The sequence below is a fragment of the Ambystoma mexicanum genome, chromosome 1q, assembly GCF_040938575.1.
Source record: "Ambystoma mexicanum isolate Mex_15411 chromosome 1q, UKY_AmexF1_1, whole genome shotgun sequence".
NCBI classification, from domain to species: domain Eukaryota; kingdom Metazoa; phylum Chordata; class Amphibia; order Caudata; family Ambystomatidae; genus Ambystoma; species Ambystoma mexicanum.
In genome coordinates this window covers 671,194,683-671,213,047 of record NC_090922.1, presented here as the reverse complement: position 1 = coordinate 671,213,047, position 18,365 = coordinate 671,194,683, and the positions used below count along the sequence as shown (strand labels likewise).

At 44.3% G+C, this 18,365-nt stretch overlaps 1 protein-coding gene across 1 annotated transcript in view; it reads right to left on the bottom strand.

Annotated features, from left to right (window-relative positions):
- The window catches only part of SLC44A3 (solute carrier family 44 member 3), an 826,819-nt gene that overhangs the window by 51,236 nt on the left and 757,218 nt on the right, over window positions 1-18,365 (bottom strand). The window contains exons 13-14 of the mRNA XM_069641271.1: window positions 7,486-7,623; window positions 7,064-7,300 (exon numbers count right to left, since the gene is read on the bottom strand). Of these exons, the coding sequence (XP_069497372.1) occupies window positions 7,064-7,300; window positions 7,486-7,623 (375 nt within the window). The remainder of the gene's footprint in view (window positions 1-7,063; window positions 7,301-7,485; window positions 7,624-18,365) is intronic.

Below are 18,365 nucleotides of genomic sequence, written 5' to 3'. Positions count from 1 at the left end.
GTTGCATGCCCCATCTTTGGAAAATGTTAGTCAATAGGGAATAGTTTAACTCTGACTTGTGACATGCTGCTGACGTTTTACTGAGTGTGTCGGCCTTCATATGTTTCACGTGCCAGAGTAGGGCAGCAGGATTATGCAGTTCTGAATAACCCAGAGCCCCCAACTGTTGGGAGGTGAGAAGAAACAGCATTCACCCTGTTTTCTGATGTCTATTGTGGTGGTGGTGCTGGTCAAAAGCTTTACCACCTTCCCTTTCAGGTGAGGGAACAAAGTCTGCAGTGTCCACCGCAGTTCCATAGTTCCAGTATGTTGATGTGCTTCCGACCAGTGCCACATATCTTGTGCAGGGAGGCATCTATGATGACTGTTGCCACATAGTCTGGATCCCAGAATGGCGCTCCCTTGCCTAGATTTTGATGTGGACTACAACGGGGCAGAAACTGTCATCCAAAATAAGTTTGTCTTCCGGGTGTTACATATCTGTTACCACCTGCATCCGTGGTACTGCTAGATGAGGAGTGCCTTTGGCCTGCAGTCTGCAATGAGGGTGATGCATGATGAGAAGGTTCCCAAGAGGGACATGTAGAATTTCACTGACACTTGTATCTTTGTCTTGAAGGTTTAGGTCATCCTGCAAAGAGACAGAATCCTTTCCGATGATAGTGTTACCATTGCCTTGTAGGTGTGGCAGTGTGTCCACAGAAAGACCACGTTGTGGGTTAGGGCTACAATTTACCGAAATGTATTGAAAACCACAGCGACTGCAGAGTGGACATTTTCTGTCAATTATGACCCTCCCTTTTTTATTTTTCCGCTACTCCCTGAACCAGTCAAATCTGGAAGTACAGGCAGGCGTGTTGTCCTGTTCACCAGAGGTGTGCTGCTCTTGCAGTGAGGCATTTGGTGAAGATTGTTGGGGCTGATTGTAGGTCAACGTTAAGGAATTTAAACCCAAAATGGATGCCTTCCACCCTAAACCAGAGGAATTTCCAGTAACCATTGTGAACTACTATATAGAAATACACATCCTGCAAATCGAGAAAGACAAGAAATATCCCTTCTGAAGAACAATGATAGTTTTCAGCATTACCATTTAATGTCTGTTTCTTGGTGAACTTGTTGAGTAACCTAATGTACAGGATCATCTTTCCTTTATTTCTGGTTGCTTTGCAAGGATTAAGCTGGAGTATACACGTAGGTGTAGGTCAGGAAACAATGGCATTCTTTAAAAAAGAAGGGTTCTTATTTTCTCAACAGTTGGTATTGGGGCCCATTTATTTGCTGGTATTTATTGGTTCGCTCCAATTTGCGTCCTGGCATTATAGACAGCAACCATTTGTCTAATGCTATTTGAGCCCACTGGTGGTACCATTTGGTTATCCAGCCACCTTCTGGGGTGCCGCTTTATAAATGGCTTGCTCTTTGGAAGGCTGACCCTGAAATTGAGTTGTTATCCTGTGCTTGCCGGTGAAGGAATAATCCTATCCTCTGCAATATCCCAGATACCCTTGTGTGTGGTATGTCTTAGAGTGGTAGAGCTGGCTGCTCCTTGTGCAAGTCTTGCACCACTCAGAGGCTCTGCGAAAAAAGCATTTATGGTTTTCTTTGTTGCAGCTTGTCCAGACACCTCACTACGCAGTATCAGCCTTTGAGAGCATTGTCTGTCTTTTTTCCAAATAATTATTCACTACTGAAGGCCATGTCCAACACTGTGGATCGGAGTTCATGCAGCACAGCCGCCCTTGTCTGTGCAACGCCACTCCATTTGACATTTGTTACAAAGCACTCTCCACCACATTGACTGCTATGTTAATGGTGTGAGTTGATGCCTCTTCGCATTCCTTCAAAATGGCCAGAGGCACGTGACTTTTCTCTTACAGAAGGTGGTTGAGGCTGTTCTATGCCACATTACGCATTCATATCTGGATATGATGCCTAAGGTATTAGCCACATTAACTGTGGTTGTACCCTTAACCAGGTCTTTATTTACAAAGGCACTCACCGGTCTGCCTTCTCAATCTAGTGGTAATACACATTTGGCTGATGGGTTCACCGAACACTGATTCTGCTGTGGGATGACCTCCCAAACATTTCTGTGCATCACCCAGTACCTCAAACATCTTCTTCATCCTTCTTTATGAGAAAGATGAGAGAACCGGGTTCGCATCGTTAGCAGCCCCTCTTCCCAGATATGGGCAAGAATTGGAATGGAGGGAAACTATGTTCTTTGTTCATGTCATTAGAAAGAGAAAAAACTCTCTTTGCCTGCTGCTGGGATGAAGTCACCATATGAGGAAAAGATCCTATTTCATCAGGCCATGAGCTCAGAAGATTATTTGGAGGCCACGGGAGGTATTGTCAGCCCACTCCTCATATGTTTGCAAAGAGATACTGGAGCCTCTTGGTCCTTGGGTCGTGAGGTTCATCTTCGAGGTTGGTGTGCAGCAACAATTTTTCTACCTCTGGTTCACCATGGAGATAAATTGTATTACAGGAAATCCTTGGTTTTGCTCTTTCCCAGGGTCAAAGGACATATCTAGATCATTTGTCCAAGCAGGACTGTTTGCCTAGTGGGTGGTGGGTTCATCAGCAACTGACTCCTTCTATTAAGCAGTAGTAAGCAAGTTTGAAAAGACACATGATCATCAGGAACTGTGTTTTGACTGGTGGCTGATGTTCTTGTACAATTGGTACAGGTTTAGTAGGCACCAATAAAGGGCCAGCTCCTGTAGGTTCCACGACATGTGTGAGCACCTTAGGCGGCGGGTATTCTTGCACCTTTCAAAGTGGGACCACTTGCACTTCGGAACTCTCTGAAAACAAATGTTCTGAGGTCAGGCTGTGTATAAATTAAAACTCTGCATCTATTATGGAGGACACCACCTCCTTTTGCCTTTGTTGTGCAGGGATGTGCAGTATTTTCCACTTCCTTTCCATTGTAGAGTCTCCTATTGGCAAACCCGTTGACGGATGCATTAAAGTGAGGGCTAGATACAAAGCAGGTGTTGAGAAAGTTGTGGTTCACATGGCAACCATTAACAGGGTTGATGAGGCGGTCGTTGGGCAATTCCGTCCAGTATCCATTGTAGATGATTTCATTTCCTGAAGGAGCATCTCCTGTGGCCTGCGTCTTAGATGTCATGATCTCTGCTTCCAAAAGGTCAGGGTTTTCCCAACTCCCTTGGAAGCAGATCCATAACCCAGGTTCCGAGTGCCAACCAGTCCCAATTGGGACCTTTTGGACCCAGTCCTGGCGCCAGTGGCACCAGGCTCATAAATATGCCCAGTCCCAGCGCTGGAAGCGCCGGGCTCATAATGCTTGGGTGGACTTACCTTCAGCAGACCATGCTGCTTACTTGCCTGCCAGTTGAGCCTCTGATCCTCTTCTGTTTGGAACTACTTTTCCTGTTGGGTGGGGCTGGAGCCACTCCCTAGATTCAGAACACTGGAACTCTTCTGGAAGGCAGGAACTCTTTTCTTACCAGGAACTCTTTTCTTACTTAGGCGTGGCTGTGGAAGGAGACACCTAAGCACTACAGGAGGCTATTTAAACCACACCCGGTGGATGAATCTTGCTTTGCGTTATTCTGCAACCTCTGCAGCAGAACGCTCATCGTGTCTTCTGCATCCGGTCCTGGGCCTAAGGAAAAAGGCTTACCATCCTGAATGCAGTCTTCAGCAACACCTATAAAGACAAGAAAGAACAGGTTAGCATTCCGGCATCTGAAAGGCAAAAGTTTACCAACTCTTCGCACGCTCCGAAGGCCTTCGGCGCTGCATCCCGCATCTGAAAGACAAAACAAGGTGCGTTTAAAGACATTGGGGAACTTTAATACTCACGTGCCATTACTCCTTTCCACATCTAATCCAGTGGGTATTCCGGCACCCTGCAGCCGCTCCGAACTCGTACCTGCAAAATAAAAAGACAGTTAGAGCGCATAGTGAAGCAGGCAACAAGCGCTTACTTACGTGCTTCCAGGCGCTTCTATTCATCACACGGGCTCCATCTTCAACTCACTTCAGCCCGTCATCCGCCATCGCCGGAACCCTGCAAAACAAGAGACATCATTACTAAAGACTTTAAAGACATTTGAATGACTCGAAACTTACCGTTCGTGCAGTAAACGACGGACAGCAGTCCTCTGAAGTCAAGAGGCCTGCGCTACCTATCCAGTGAAGAAACTGGTTACAGCACCCTGCCCCGAGGCAGATGGAGAGCTCGGCATTCACTTACCTAAGGTGAGAGCGTTAACCTTTGGGGGTCTACCGGAGAGGAGAAGAGGAAAGAGATAGGGACACCCCAATAACCCCAGTTCATTAACCCCATATTTTCTATCTGCAGACATCTTACTCTACACGTCAGGCATACAGTGCACAGAGGTCCAGCCCAAAGAGCCAACCGGGTGCTACACATCACCTTTGAAGATACGGTAGTCGCCCAGTCAAGACCGGCGCCTCTGCGAGAATCAGGTGAGCGTTACATTAGATGGTTTCCTCATCGACAACAGTGACGTAGAAGAGAGGCTCATTGACAAATGTCCAACTGATGAGTGTTTTGAGGACTTGTCCGTACTCAGTTACGAGGTAGCTGGACTTGTCCTTACTCAGTTATGAGGTAGCTTAAGAGCGTAGGGATTGCAGTTGATTTGCCATCTTTTATCCCTTTCTGAAGACCTCTCCCCTGATCTGTATTTCTTGTGAGGGTGTGGGTATCTGCTTTTAGAAAAGGTAGTTGAAACACTCATAGAAGATATTGCCTCAGAGGCATTGTAATACCCTAATTTAGCCAAGACCACCCTTCTGTGCCTGTCCTCTAGGGTTTTAGAACTGAACCCCATTAGAGATTTCACAATCCTCCATGATATGCTCAGGGTGTATGTAGTATTTGCAATCTGCATGCCTATCCCTGTCCTACACATTCTTAAGGCCACAGGTGGCACAAGCTCTAAAGAGCGACTCTTGGTTTTTGCTTTCCAAATCCTTTTCAGCCATGACCAGAGAAGATGAAGTGTAGAGAAATGCTAAATATAAATCTTAAAGTGTGAATGGAGCAGCCCAGCATAAGGCAGTCTTACTCTCATTGTGAGGCCCGCTTCTACTTCAGCAAATGGTGCAGGGCAAAGTGGCCAACCCCGCTCGAGAGTGCACCTGCAGTTAAGATCACCATATCCAATGCCATACTGTAAAAAAAGCAGATGCCACAACCTGAACCTAGGGTCAGCTGAGTATGTAACAAAGGCAACATCAAATGTAAGCAGCAAATAATAATAGCTCTGAATAGTGTCAGCATCCCTTCTCCTCCTAGCACCTATCGATAACTTGTTCAGAATATATCAGACAAAGAACTTTTCAGCTCCCACAAATCCATTGTGGGTATCTCGGCCACATCTGGTTATATTTTTCTCTTCTCCTCCTTGTTCCACTTGGGGTTCCGGTGAGTAGGGTGAGGTACTGAGCTGGGAGTAAGCTACAGCCTGAGGCTCTTAAGTAAACGAATTAAGAAGGCCTCTTTTCTCTCATGTTCAGTAAAGGAGTACATTTGGCCATCCAGCAAAATTTGTAAAGTGGCAGGGTACATGATATAGTACTTATTTCCCTTTTCCCTTATTAACAACTTGCACTTCTACACCACATCTCTGCTCGGGTCATTACAAACTATGACTTTCTGGCCACCTCAGTTCAAGCCATTCAATTACTGTCGTTTTTCAAAATACTGTCTTTAACAAGAAATCTTAGAAATGACACTATAAAGTGCCAAGGCCTGGCTCAACTATGGTATTGATGTAACTAGCCTAATATTTGAAGTGAATGCTACAGTTGAATTTGTAGTGGTATGGACAGAGTGTTAATACTTCCAGGTTTCATGGTTGAATTTGTAGTAGCATAGAGGGGATGTTTGTACTTTTAACATTGTTATTTCTACATTTTGGAGAGTTTACTTGAATCTTTTGTTTTAGAATTTTGTTTCAGTGATTTTTTTGGAGAGAATGCTCTCTAGCACATGAGTGTATGTTGTACAAATGGATGTAATAAGTGAACATTGCATGAATGTATAAGTTGAGCACATTGCATAAGAGCACATGACCTGCATTTATGCTGTATGAATGTATGCCTATGGGTGTAAGTGTATGAGTGTCAGGCGTATGAATGTATGGTGTTTGTCTAAATTATATACAGCATTTGGGTTTATGGCTTATGTCGTGTGAGTGTATGTCTCAGTAATGTATGATATATGTGTGGCCGTCGTATGAGTGTGTTTCATATCAGTGTATGGTGTATGACGCATGGCTTGTAATTATGATGTATCATGAATGGCATATAAGCCTATGGCGTATTAATTGCATATGTGTTTGGTATGTGAACGTTTGGCACGCTGTCGGGTGAATTGTGTATCAGTGCATGTAGTGTGAGTGTAAGTTGGTGAGTGTAAAGCCGGTGAGTGTATGGCCTAAGAGCGTTTGGCATAAGAGCATTTCGCATGACAGCATGTCGTATATGTTTGCGATGTAAGTGTGTGCCTACAAGTGTGCAGCATATAAGTGCGTGGCCTAAGAGCTTGTGCCTTAAAAGCACATGGCATAATAGTGTGTGCCGTAAGAGTGTGTGCATCAGAGTGTGTGGCATAAGGCATATGAGTGTTTGGTGTGTAAGTGTCAGGCATGTGAGTGTCTGGCATATAAGTAGCATAGCGTATGAGTGTTTGGTATAAAGTCATAAAATGCACATGTTCATACAAACCCTATACGTATGAAAACTCACATTAGAGTGAGGATTTGATTTGTTTGCACGCTTTTATATAGAGAGGTGTATATGAGTTTTGCATTTCTTACATGTACAGAGTTTGCATCTCCTATACATATGAAAACTCACATAAAAGTAAGTTCTGTCTTTGATGAGAATGCAATTTTACAGAATGAAGAGTTCAAATCAAAAACTTGGGAAATGTTATTCTCTGAATCTCCATAAACAATTAATCTTAACCTTAACTATGCTATGCGCTAGCGTGATAGCATTACATATATGAATACTATTTATTGTATAACATTGAAACCCAAGAATTTACCATCAAGTCTCTCTCCATAAAATACGGCTTCTCTGCAGACCCATCGTTGGTTTCCAGATCAATGACGTAACAAAGAAACAGTGCATCCAACACCATTTCGAACACTGATAAAAAGCTGTGGGCTACTAAATAGGCAAAAAATGCCAACAGAAGAAGAGGGACGACCCACACATGTAGTTCCCGATGATAGTTGAAGGCCATCAAACCTCCAAAAACTGTAAAACATACGACAAATACCTGTCAAAAAAAGAAAGAAAATGCTTACAGAAAATGATTTTTTTGTAGTTTGAAGCAAACAGTTTAATTACATTTCTGAAAAGAAATATGCATTAACTTTTAAGTCTATTTGTTATCTGCTGTACAGCATATGCAACTACCAAGAATTGACCGGAAAACTGCACCTTGTGAAATGTTGTCCTCACCTTTCCAAGAAAAATAAGGAAGTCCCCAAAGCAGTTAAGGGACGCAACACCAAGTGGACTCTTTGATAAAATAGTGCAAGCTTCCTTTGCTGAGGTATAGAAGTTAGTTCCATTAATAGCTGTCGCAGTGTAGGCATCCTGAAACAAATGCAAAAAAAAATCCTCTTACTACAAAATGGCTTTTCATTTTTCTCCAAAGTAGGCTTTGTATGGTGATCAGGTCTTTTATCTGCTCCATTCCTGATGTTTAAGGAAACTTTTTAAAACACTGTTTGCGGGTTTTCACCAATCTCCAAGGGAGATTGGGATTGGTTTGTGAATGAATTAATACATTTATTAACACTTTCAGTCCTAGCTGGACCTTTCGTCCAGCTAGGACTCAACACATAAGAACACATTTTAACTAAGTACTTTCAAGAAGAACTGTCCATTAGCTTACAAACAAAATTAAAGGCAGGAGGAGCAATCCCTGTAGAAGGAGGAAAAGTGCATGTCTGAGAAGGAAAGTGCAGAGGAGCAAGCACCTCGTCGTTAAAGAGGTGGCATAACAGGTAAAGTGCAAGAACCATGAGGCACTCGGTGTGAGGGTGCTTTAGGCCCCAGGATTCAGATGCTCCTTTTGCCTATTTATTTGGAAGGAAGTAAGGGAGGTGGGGTGGCGAGGGGATGACTTTGTGCTCTATTTATTCTATATCAACTTTCTTTTTACTTTCTCTTCGTCGCAATACCTGGCGACTTGTCAAAGTCTAGTGTTGGCAATTGGTCAGGGGTTCGCTTAGAGCTGCCATTTGGCATCTCTGTTCATTCACAAAGCTCAGGGCCTTTCCCTGTCCTGTGCTGTGTCTCTACCTCCCAGTTCAGTTCCCTTCTGCACAGCTTTTTCTTCTTCCCTTCAAACGCCTTCAGTAAAAATCTAGATTGGTTTGGTTCATGAGTCTCAAACTTTTCTTACTGCCTGAATGTGCCCGAATCTCCTTCCAGAGCCATGAATCAAGAGAATTTTCGGTGGTTCAGGTTTCAGGGCAGGGATGTATATTAGCAATAACTTTAAGGGGTGGAAAGACTGGAGTAAGAGTTTGAATGTCTGGTCTTCGAGAGCCCCAACAATGTAAGGTTTTTAGGATAACCATTTATTAGATGAGTAACTCCCACCTACCGGGTTCAGCAGTTATGGAGCACTCTTAAGGAGAGGAAGCTGTGACCAAAAGGGAGGGATGGGTGTGAGACTGGATAAGTGGGCTATCAAGAGGATCGAGGGCACTGCGAATCTTCAAAAAATCTAATTCTAACAAGACTGGTAATTCAACTTTCAGTATGATTTCTTTAAGTAAGTATATGCATTTAATCAATAACTTGTTGTAGCATGCAGGTCACAGTTTCTAATCTAGGAGGAAAAACTAGGTCATGTGGGTATTTGTGCGATTTCCTGGCATTCCTCTAGTAACACAAGGCACCCGTTATTTGGCCATTGGACCCTTTGACTCGGCACCAAAGGGGGACATAGAACTATTTATTTGGGAAATCATAACATTGCAAAGCAAAAAGACTAAGATGACTGTGGAACAATTTACAATGACAATTTAAAATGTGCAGAGAACCTTAAGCAGCCACTAAGACAATATTCAATTGGACAGCTTTTTGACAAGTAACACAAACAAATCAAACCCGATACAGAGAACAACCATTCCGATATCTGCTAAAATGCCCTGAAGAAACGGATAACAGTGTAATGGTGTATATATGCACATCACTACGAAACACATGTTGACCGATTTATATGTAGGGTGGTGTTGAGATTAGTAATGTAACCAAGAAAGAATTTTTCCCATGCAAAGATATTAAAGATAAAAAGCTACAAAAAACTTGAATGATATATTTGAGCAATACATACATTTTAAATAAGAAAACAAGTACAAAATTACATGTTATAAATGCGTGAAGCACAAAGGTAAAATTGAGCATTAGAAAATCCATATATATAAAACGCTTCTGTATGTTTCTGTACTGAGCTTATGTAATTTATCAGTGTTAGGTTGCCCTCTGCTGTCCAAATGGCAAAGTGCACCTATGCGTTCTGTTTAACAAACAGAATGAGCACAGTTCTATGCAGTCACCTTCACCTTCCACTATAGCAAACATTCGGAATCATTTCAAGTTACTTCTTTCCACCCCCACTTCCCTTCACACAGGGCACGGCAGTTCCAGTGTCAATGAACAGTTAATTACTGGCTCAAAGTTTCAGTCTCTAAAGAGCGAAATGCTGTAGGACGAATGCCTCCTAACAAGCTAAAACAAGGTAGGTGCTGTAATTATGCTACTACGCAATCGTATACCATCACAATGGAACAAGGTTGGCAATTACGCGTCTACAAAGACACATCATAGAGGCCCATTTAATCGATGGATACTTAGATACTGTTCTCATACCATCCATACCTCTCACTCCATCTGATACAAATATGCCTTTCAAATTCAAAAGGAGACAGTTTACTATAAGTTAGCCTTTTCAAAGACCATTAATAAGTCACAGGGACCTACGCCCCCTTTCCTGGAAGCAAACAGTGGTAATTCTGATATTTAAGAAGGGGGACAGAAGTGACCCTATGAATTACAGACCAATATTGACATTTTTTTCTTCAAATTAGTTTTATTGATGAAAATTCACGGTTAGGTCATGACAATACACAGTTACTCATTTACTAATTACACTGCTCACCATGACAGTATTTTCAAATGAACTTTTCCTCCTCCCTTACCAAAAAGAACAAACCGGGAGGGGGAGGAAGGAAAAAAAAACACAATCACCCCAACCACCCCGCCTCATTCGGATCCCCTGCTCACCCCCCCCTTTAAACAAACTGGCTCTTAGGTGTGACCAGCATCTGGTTCGCCAGAGCCTGCCATCGACAGGCTCCTATTTGCCGTCTCCCCTATTTGATTCAGAGTTCGTTCTTCGCATTCACTGAGGTTTCCCCATATTCCCACTCCAGGGTCCGCTGTGGGGCCTACTGTTGTCTACCCAGCTTCCCTTCCCACCCTCCTACCCCTGGTGCCTTCTATACTTATTCCCCTTCGCGTTTCACATTCCCGTACGGGTCTCAGGGACCCTGTGATTTTCTCCTAGCTGGGGCCTCTCCAGATCGCATCTCTCTAGGAAGGGAGCCCATTACATTTCCCTTGAGAGGGTTTGGCTGTGTATCTGTCTAGTAAGCTGTTCCATTTAGTATATGTCAAGCTCCTTGGCGGCCCATTGCTTTTCGCTGGGAAGTTCCACCCTTTTCCAGCCTCCTGCGATGCAAGCTCTGGCCACTAACAGCAAGAATAGTGGCATATGTGGGAGCTTAACCTAGTACCCTTCTGTCATCTCTATCCCAAATAACACCCGGAGGGGGTCCAGTTGTCTTTCCACCCTGTCCATGTTCCTTATTCATCCCAGGATTTCCTTCCAGTATCTCTGTACCCTTTCCAGGCCCACCACATGTGCCAATAGTCTTCTCTCGACCCACATTTCCTCCAGCAGTGGGGGTCTGCTCCGGTTCATCAGTGATAGTCTCGCCGGGTCCCACTGCCACATGTATAGGAGTTTTAACCTGTGAAGTTTGTATTCACAGGCTACTGATGTGCAGTGGGCGTTCTCGCATAGCCTTTGCCACTGGTCATCATCCTCCATCTCCATTCCCATATCCCTCTCCCATTTCCTCCTGTGCACCTCTGTCTCCACCCTGTGCTTCTAATAGGGCCTGGTATAGTTCAGAGATGAGCCCCTTTGTCCCCTTTCCTGTGTCTAGTACCTTCTCTGAGCATGTCAGTTCCCTTTGCAAGCCCTCTGACATCAGTACCCCTTTGTGTTGAATTGAGTCTCAATGTTACACTTGGGGCAGAACACAAACTGATAGTCATTTAGGAGGTGTAGCTGGCTGAGTAGTTGTGTAGCAACTACTTTTTCCAAGATTTTGCCAATAGACGGGAGGTTCGTAATGGGCAGGTGGTTGGAAAGGTTGCCTGGGTCTAGTGTCATTTGTTTCCAAAAGAGGTTGTATGAGACAACTCTTGAGGGTGTTTGGGAATGACCCTTCTTCGAGGGAGGTATTAATGAAGCTGAGTAGGTCAGTGAGCACCGGGCCCATCAATAGTTTAATGATGGAAGCCAGGATTATATCATCAGAGTAGGAAGTAAGTTTGGGAGAGGCAATTGTTTTTAGGTGGTCTGAGGGAGAGAGAGCAGAGTATTTAGTACAGAGAGGCAGTGTTCATGCTGGAGTACAGGGCAGGGGGGGATCTAATGCTGCCAGAGGCTGATTTGAAGATCTGTCGAGTTTTGGCGAGTTTTTCAATAAAATAGTTGATGATTCCACTGCATTTCTCCTGAGTTGGTTATACCTAGGGATCGGATGAGACTTGGGTACAATTCTTTACTAGAGGGCTTTTCTCCCATTAGAGGCAGCCCCAATGAAGTGGAGTATTAAGCATATTGGGCCTCGGTAATCAGAATCCTAAGGTTGTCATAGAGAGATTTGGTGAGATGGCCATAGTTATGGTTTTTGCATCACCATTTCTCTAGGGCTAGCTTTTGTTGGAGGCAAGCTCGGGGTGTGCCAAGAGGCGGATTGTTTGGTCTTAGCCTGGATGGTTTTTAGCGTGGAATTAGTGTTCACCAGATTCATAAAAGAGTTGTTGAATAATTGTAGGAGAACTGAGGTATTCCCTGTGGTTGGGAAGTCTGAAAAGTTTGCTCCTGGCATATTAACTGGGAAGATTTTGAACGAGCGGTGCCAAGTGAGGTGATGTTTAGCCTGACCTTTTTGGGCGGTAATCGAATAGGCGATTGACAGTGGGATTGCGGCATGGTCAGGCCAGTCGAGTGAGATAGTGTTGCGCAGGTGATGAGGGGGGATTATGTAAAGAAAGTCTAGAGTGTTGCCATTGTTGTTCGTGGGGCAGAGCACAATTTGCATAAGGTCCATGGATCTGGTAAGTGCAAAAAGGATGCTTTGGGTGTGGTTGTCGCAGTGAGACTCAGGGACATTAAAGTCTCATAGAAAGCCATTAGTGTGTGCTAATTTGGAAGAGGAGAGCAAGTTGGAGATGTCATCAGTGAAAGAGTCACTCCTATGAGGTGGTTTATAAATGAGGTGAAAGGTGATGGGTTGCATGTGAGATAAAGGGAACCTGAAGGTGATTTATTTGAACACGTTAGTTCTGGTAGACGGGATGATGGAGCAATGCCAATCGCTCCGGTGGATGATTGCTATTCCACCTCCTGCCCTTCTTGGCCGGTCGGCATATTGGATGTAGTAGCCTGGGGGGAGGAGGACTTAAATAACATGTGGGGAGGATGGAATAAACCATGTTTTGTTGATGAAGAGGGAATCAAGGTTGTTATATGAGAATGATCTCTGTGGCGTGTGCAGTTGCTGAGCGTGCATTGATCAGCATGAGGGGGTTGAGGGTGTTGGATGGGGGCAAGGGAGGTATTGATGAGGTTCGCTAGGGTAGCTAGCTGGGGCTGCCCAAGGCACTTGGCCATTCAAACCCTAGAGCAAGGGTGGGGATATGCTCTGGAGGGAGTAGACACAGGGTGTGCCTATTGGTGAGTAGTAGCAGTAGCAACTACTTTATAGGTGAAATGTATGATAGCGGGTCTGGTCCTTAGCCCTATCAGGCCCAAATAGGCACAAACAGGCAATGTCCTTGTTTTCATCTGTCCTTTGCTGAAGACGAAAGTGACACCTAAGGAGGACTTTTTGAATAGGTGGTGAGCAGAGCAACTGAGTGGCAGGGCCTGGTCTCGTGGCCAGCAGCCTCCTCAATGCTATCTGCCTGGCGTCCTTAAGAAGTTACATGGGGGGCTTGAAAACGGGTCGTGTGCGGAGCAACTGAGCGGTAGGGCCAGGTAACATGACCCACAGCCTCCTCAATAAACTAATTGAAAGGTGTGACAACAGGTAGTGGGAGGAGCAACTGAGTGGCAGGGCCTAGTCACGTGACCAGCAGCTTCCTCAATGCAGTCTGCCTGGAGCTGGCCTGGATTCCTTACTGCCAAGCACTCTTGGCAGTACATGAGGATCTACTGGAGCCTGCGGAAAAATGAGGGTCCACGGCTTTATTGATGTTGCACCTTTCTGCGGCCTTTGATCTGGTGGATCACCATATCATGTTACATCGCATTAGGAAGGTAGGGAAGGCATTGGATCTAGTAATAAAATGGTTTGAATCCTTCCTAAAGGATAGGATGCAAAGAGTGGTGCTTGAAGGCTTCTCTTCAGAATGGATATGTATGGACTGTGGGGTTCCTCAAGGTTCATCATTGTCCCCGTTAATTTTTAATCTATATTTCTGCCCAGTATTTGATATATTTCGGAAGCACGGTCTATGGTTCCACTTCTACGCTGATGATACACAGGTCTACATCAAGATTAACAATATGGAGGAAGTGTTTGTGCAAATTAACCTGTGTATGAATGCGATCAATGGTTGGATCACAGATAACCAACTGCAGTTTAATGCTGCTAAAACCGAGTTGATACTGTTCAGCCCAAAAAGGAAAATGCTATTGGAGAGACAGAGGCCACTCCTACTGATCCTGGGGGAACAACTTCAATATGTGAATAAAATCAGGAACTTGGGCTGTAAATGGCATGCGAATTTGGGGAGTGAAGCCCAGGTGGGTGCGAAAGTCAAAGCAGTCTTCTATGCTCTCCAGCTGTTGAGGAACGTGCTTCCTTTTATCCCGGCGGAAGATCATGCAGTAGTGGTGGGAGCCATGACCAACCCCCACCTGGACTACTGTAACAGTCTGCTGGCAGGAGTTCCAGCCAAACAGATTGCCAAATTGCAGAGAGCTCAAAATGCCGCAATCAGGCTAATTGGACACCTTGGAAAAAGGGACCAAGTATCTGCCTCACGAAGATCGTTACCTTGGCTCAAGGCAGAGGAGAGAATACAATTCAAAGTGGCGTGTCTGATCTATAAGTGCCTGAGTGGACTCACCCCTGAATATCTGGTGGACAAGATCAGTCGATACTGCCCACGCAGAGATCTGCACTCAGGAGACCAACTCCTGATCTGTGTCCCAAGGTCAAATCTGGTCTCCAAAGGAGACAGAAGATTTGGAGTGTTTGGCCTGAAATTATGGAACCAACTACTGTTAGAGACCAGATCCTTCAAATCGCCGACATTGTTTAGAAAGAGTATGAAAACTATTTTATCTCAATAGTTTGCCCCGTTACAGAATACATAATTAATCTATACTCTGAAATCCTATCTAATAGTCGACACCTGTGCCTGTGTATAGTTTATTCTGTTTGGTGCGCAATAGAAATTTTCAAATCAAATCAAATCTTAATCTTATGAAGCTACCTGGAGGGTGTGAAAACTGGTGGTAGGCAGAGCAACTGAGTGGCAGGGCCTGTTCATGTGACCAGCACCTTCCTCCATGAAATCGACCTGGAGCCCTTAAGAAGTTACTTGGAGGGACCGAAAACTGGTGGTGGGTGGAGCAACTGAGTAGTGGGGCAGGACCACGTGACCAGCAGCCTCCCTAACGCAGTGTGCCTGGAGCTGGCCTGGATTCCTTAAGAATTACGGTAACTCCATGGACTGATGAACATGGAATTGTGAAATGTATTTCAATGAAAAGCGTGGGTTTGTTCTTAACCCTTTATGTTTATGAATAGTGACAAATGGTTCTGTGACTGAGATGGATTGCAATTCCCTTACCCTTCTGATTGATATGACAGTTATCATGAATGCTAGCTTGTGAGATCCCTTAGCAATGCTTTATGCATTGGCTCACAGGAGGCCCCCATTAGGCCTTGTAGCACTGTATTAAGGTCCCAACCAGGCTAAGGCTGAGCGATTGGTGGCTATATGCACTTGATGCCTTGTATAAAAGCTTTTACGACAAGTACCTTCCGTCAGGTCATCTTATGTTGTGACGTGGTGTATGCTGCAAGCGATGCCAGGTGGACCTTAGGGGAATTGTAAACTAAACCCGAGCCAAGGAGGTATGGCAAATATCTTACAATATCTGCTGGGACACAGTCACTAGAACTAATGTTTCTGTTTAACACCAGATGATGAACCACTTTCACATATTATAGCAGCAATCTGTAATGTTGGGTTTTCTAGCCTCTATCCTTGCATCTTAGGTGCAAATGGCCAAACTCTATGACCACAGGAGCCATGGTGCAAAGATCGTTGTGTGCAGGCTTGGGTGTGCTAACTGAGCGTGTTGTTTGGCCAGTACGTTGAGTATTGGACAGTGCTTGGTTGGTGGTCAGATTTTCATGTAGTAGTTCTGGAAAGCATAAGCAAATATCCCATAGCAATTCATCCATAGTGCGTTCCCCTTTGACGCCCTTCTATGGAAACCTGGATGCTAAGGCTTTTTTGGGCTTTTGCAAACAGATGCATTGAACTGAAGACTGACCTCACACTGCAATAATACATTCAGGTTTACCTGTGCTAATTTCCCTCTCATGTTCTTGTAGGAACACTCTTTTTAAGTTGTTTGCCAGGTAGCTGCGATCTCCTGGAATGTGTGGTGCCTGAATGAAGATGTGCCTCCTGACTAGGGGTGGACGAAAATCCTGCTGGCGAAACAGCATTGGCGAAATTTGCCAACAATTCTGTTCTGCCGTCTGGGCGAATTAATACCTTTTGTACTGCAATTTTGGCTGTTTTTAAGGTTAAAATTTAGTTTTTCAATGAAATACTGCTCTTTGTGTGGTCCAAAACACACACAAAAACGAAATGGTGGTCAAAAAATGAAATATAAACGGGCACAACATCCTTTTCCCACCCAAAATGTTGTCTTAAAAAAAATATTTCAAAAAACGAAATGACGTCCAGGAAAAGGCCCCAAACTGCCAATTCCACCACGTGGGCAAAATTGGCGGATTGGGCGAAATTCACCAGTTATCTGCCAATTTTGCCACGCAACGGAATTAGCCGTTTTCATTCACCCTTACCCCAGACGAGCCAGTGCCAAATCGGTTGTGCGAGGGGTGACAGGCATCTTGAGTGTTTGAAACCCTGTTTGTTTATGTAGAACTGCAGTTTGGAAGTTGTGCATAGAATGAGTAAAGGGCCAGTTTAATAGCCAAGAGTTCTACACGTTTGTGTGTTGACTTGCCTGCCTCTGTGTCTAAGCATGCTGAGCAGTGAGCTCTTCACGATGGGCTTCCCAGCCAATCTGACAGGCATCTGTGGTAATTGTTATCTGAACTGGTTGGTTGTTGAAAGTTCTGCCTTTTAGAATGTTTGAGTCCACCAGTCAAGAGCGTTTACCAACTTTTGTGAAATCACCACTAAATCGTCCCATCTGCCAGACACATGTGGCCATTGGTCTGAGACCCACTGCTGTAGAGGTTGCATATGTAGGTGTGCATTTGGATCAATGTAAATACATTGAACACATGAAGCCATCATTCCTAATAGTTTCATGCTCTTTCTGACCATTATCAGAGTATCGACCTGGTAACAGGGAACCTGGGTAAATATTGCTTGCTCTCTTTCTTATGAGGGGTAAGCAAGTGCCTGCTCTGTGTTTAAAATTGCCCAGAGGAACTGTTTTGCTTGTGGTTGTTTTTTAGCATGACTTGGTTTTGTTGATTAAAAAACCTAGTTGGAGGAGAAGGTCCACACTTTTTTTTAACGTTCTGAAAGTAAATCGCCCCAGTTTCTCCTGTTATTTATTTATTTTATTTATTAGCCAGTTGTGTATACGGGAGTGTTTTGGCGGTGAAGACGTGCCACGACTACTGCAAGCACCTTGGGGAATTAACCAGGTGCTGATGCAATTCCAAAAATGAAGTACCTTGAACTGTAAATAAAGTGAGCCTACTTTTGGTGACCTGGGAATGTTGAATATTGAAATATAAAAGTATGCATCTTTGAAATGCAATGTTGCCTTAAAACTGCCCTTCTTTAGCAGTGGCATTACTTCCAGACAGGTGGTCCTCCTGAATGTCTGCTGCTTGGTATGCTTGTTTGCTTGAAAAGGTCTAAGACAGGCCTTTTGGTTTTGTCTTTTTTTGGTACTAAGAAAAAAGAGACTAAATTCCCACGGTTACCTGCTGGCGTGGAACTGGTTTGATAGCATTCTTTAACATTAGTGCCTTGACTTCCTTTTGTACGAGTTCCAGAGGATCATGCAACATTTTTCTTTCTCATGGTGGCATGCTGTGTGGTTTGTCCAAAAGCTCCATGCAGTAACCCCCAGCACTTGTAGCTGATAACCAGTTGTCACATGTCATCCAGAAAACATGGTAGGAGACCTGGAACTTGATGCCAATGTTTAGAGGTAGAGGCCAACCCTTGGGATTTGACCTATACCACTTGATCTGCCTCTGCGCTGCATTCATAACACTGAGGTGTAGGTGAAAGGCTGGGACTGCGGCCTTGCAAACCATCCGCTACTAGATCTCTGGTTAGAGTGGGTTGAGGCTTGCATATAAGGCATGCTCTGAAAGAAACAGCGATTTGTTGAGGTGCCCCTTGTAACGAATCCTAGGATTCAGTCAATTCTCTGTAGGGGGGAGCCTTTTCTAGTGAGGCTAAGGAGGTGAGCCCACTACGTAACATGGTAAGCGGGACCACACAGGGAGAGAGACTCCCCTACTGCCACCCTTGGGGATGAGGACTCCCTTTCCGATGAGGAAATCCCTTTTAACTATCTGAAAAATGCCAGTACCACTATCAGTTGACAGACAACTAGAGTCCTCTTACATATGCTATTGCAATGTAACTACAGAAGATACGTACCTGTCTGGTACTGTGAAGAGTAAGAACATAGGAGTGATAATGAATAGTTGTCTGTCAACCACTGAGATGAAGAAGCCACAAGCAGTTATGAAGAGTATTGCTCCAACACCAAT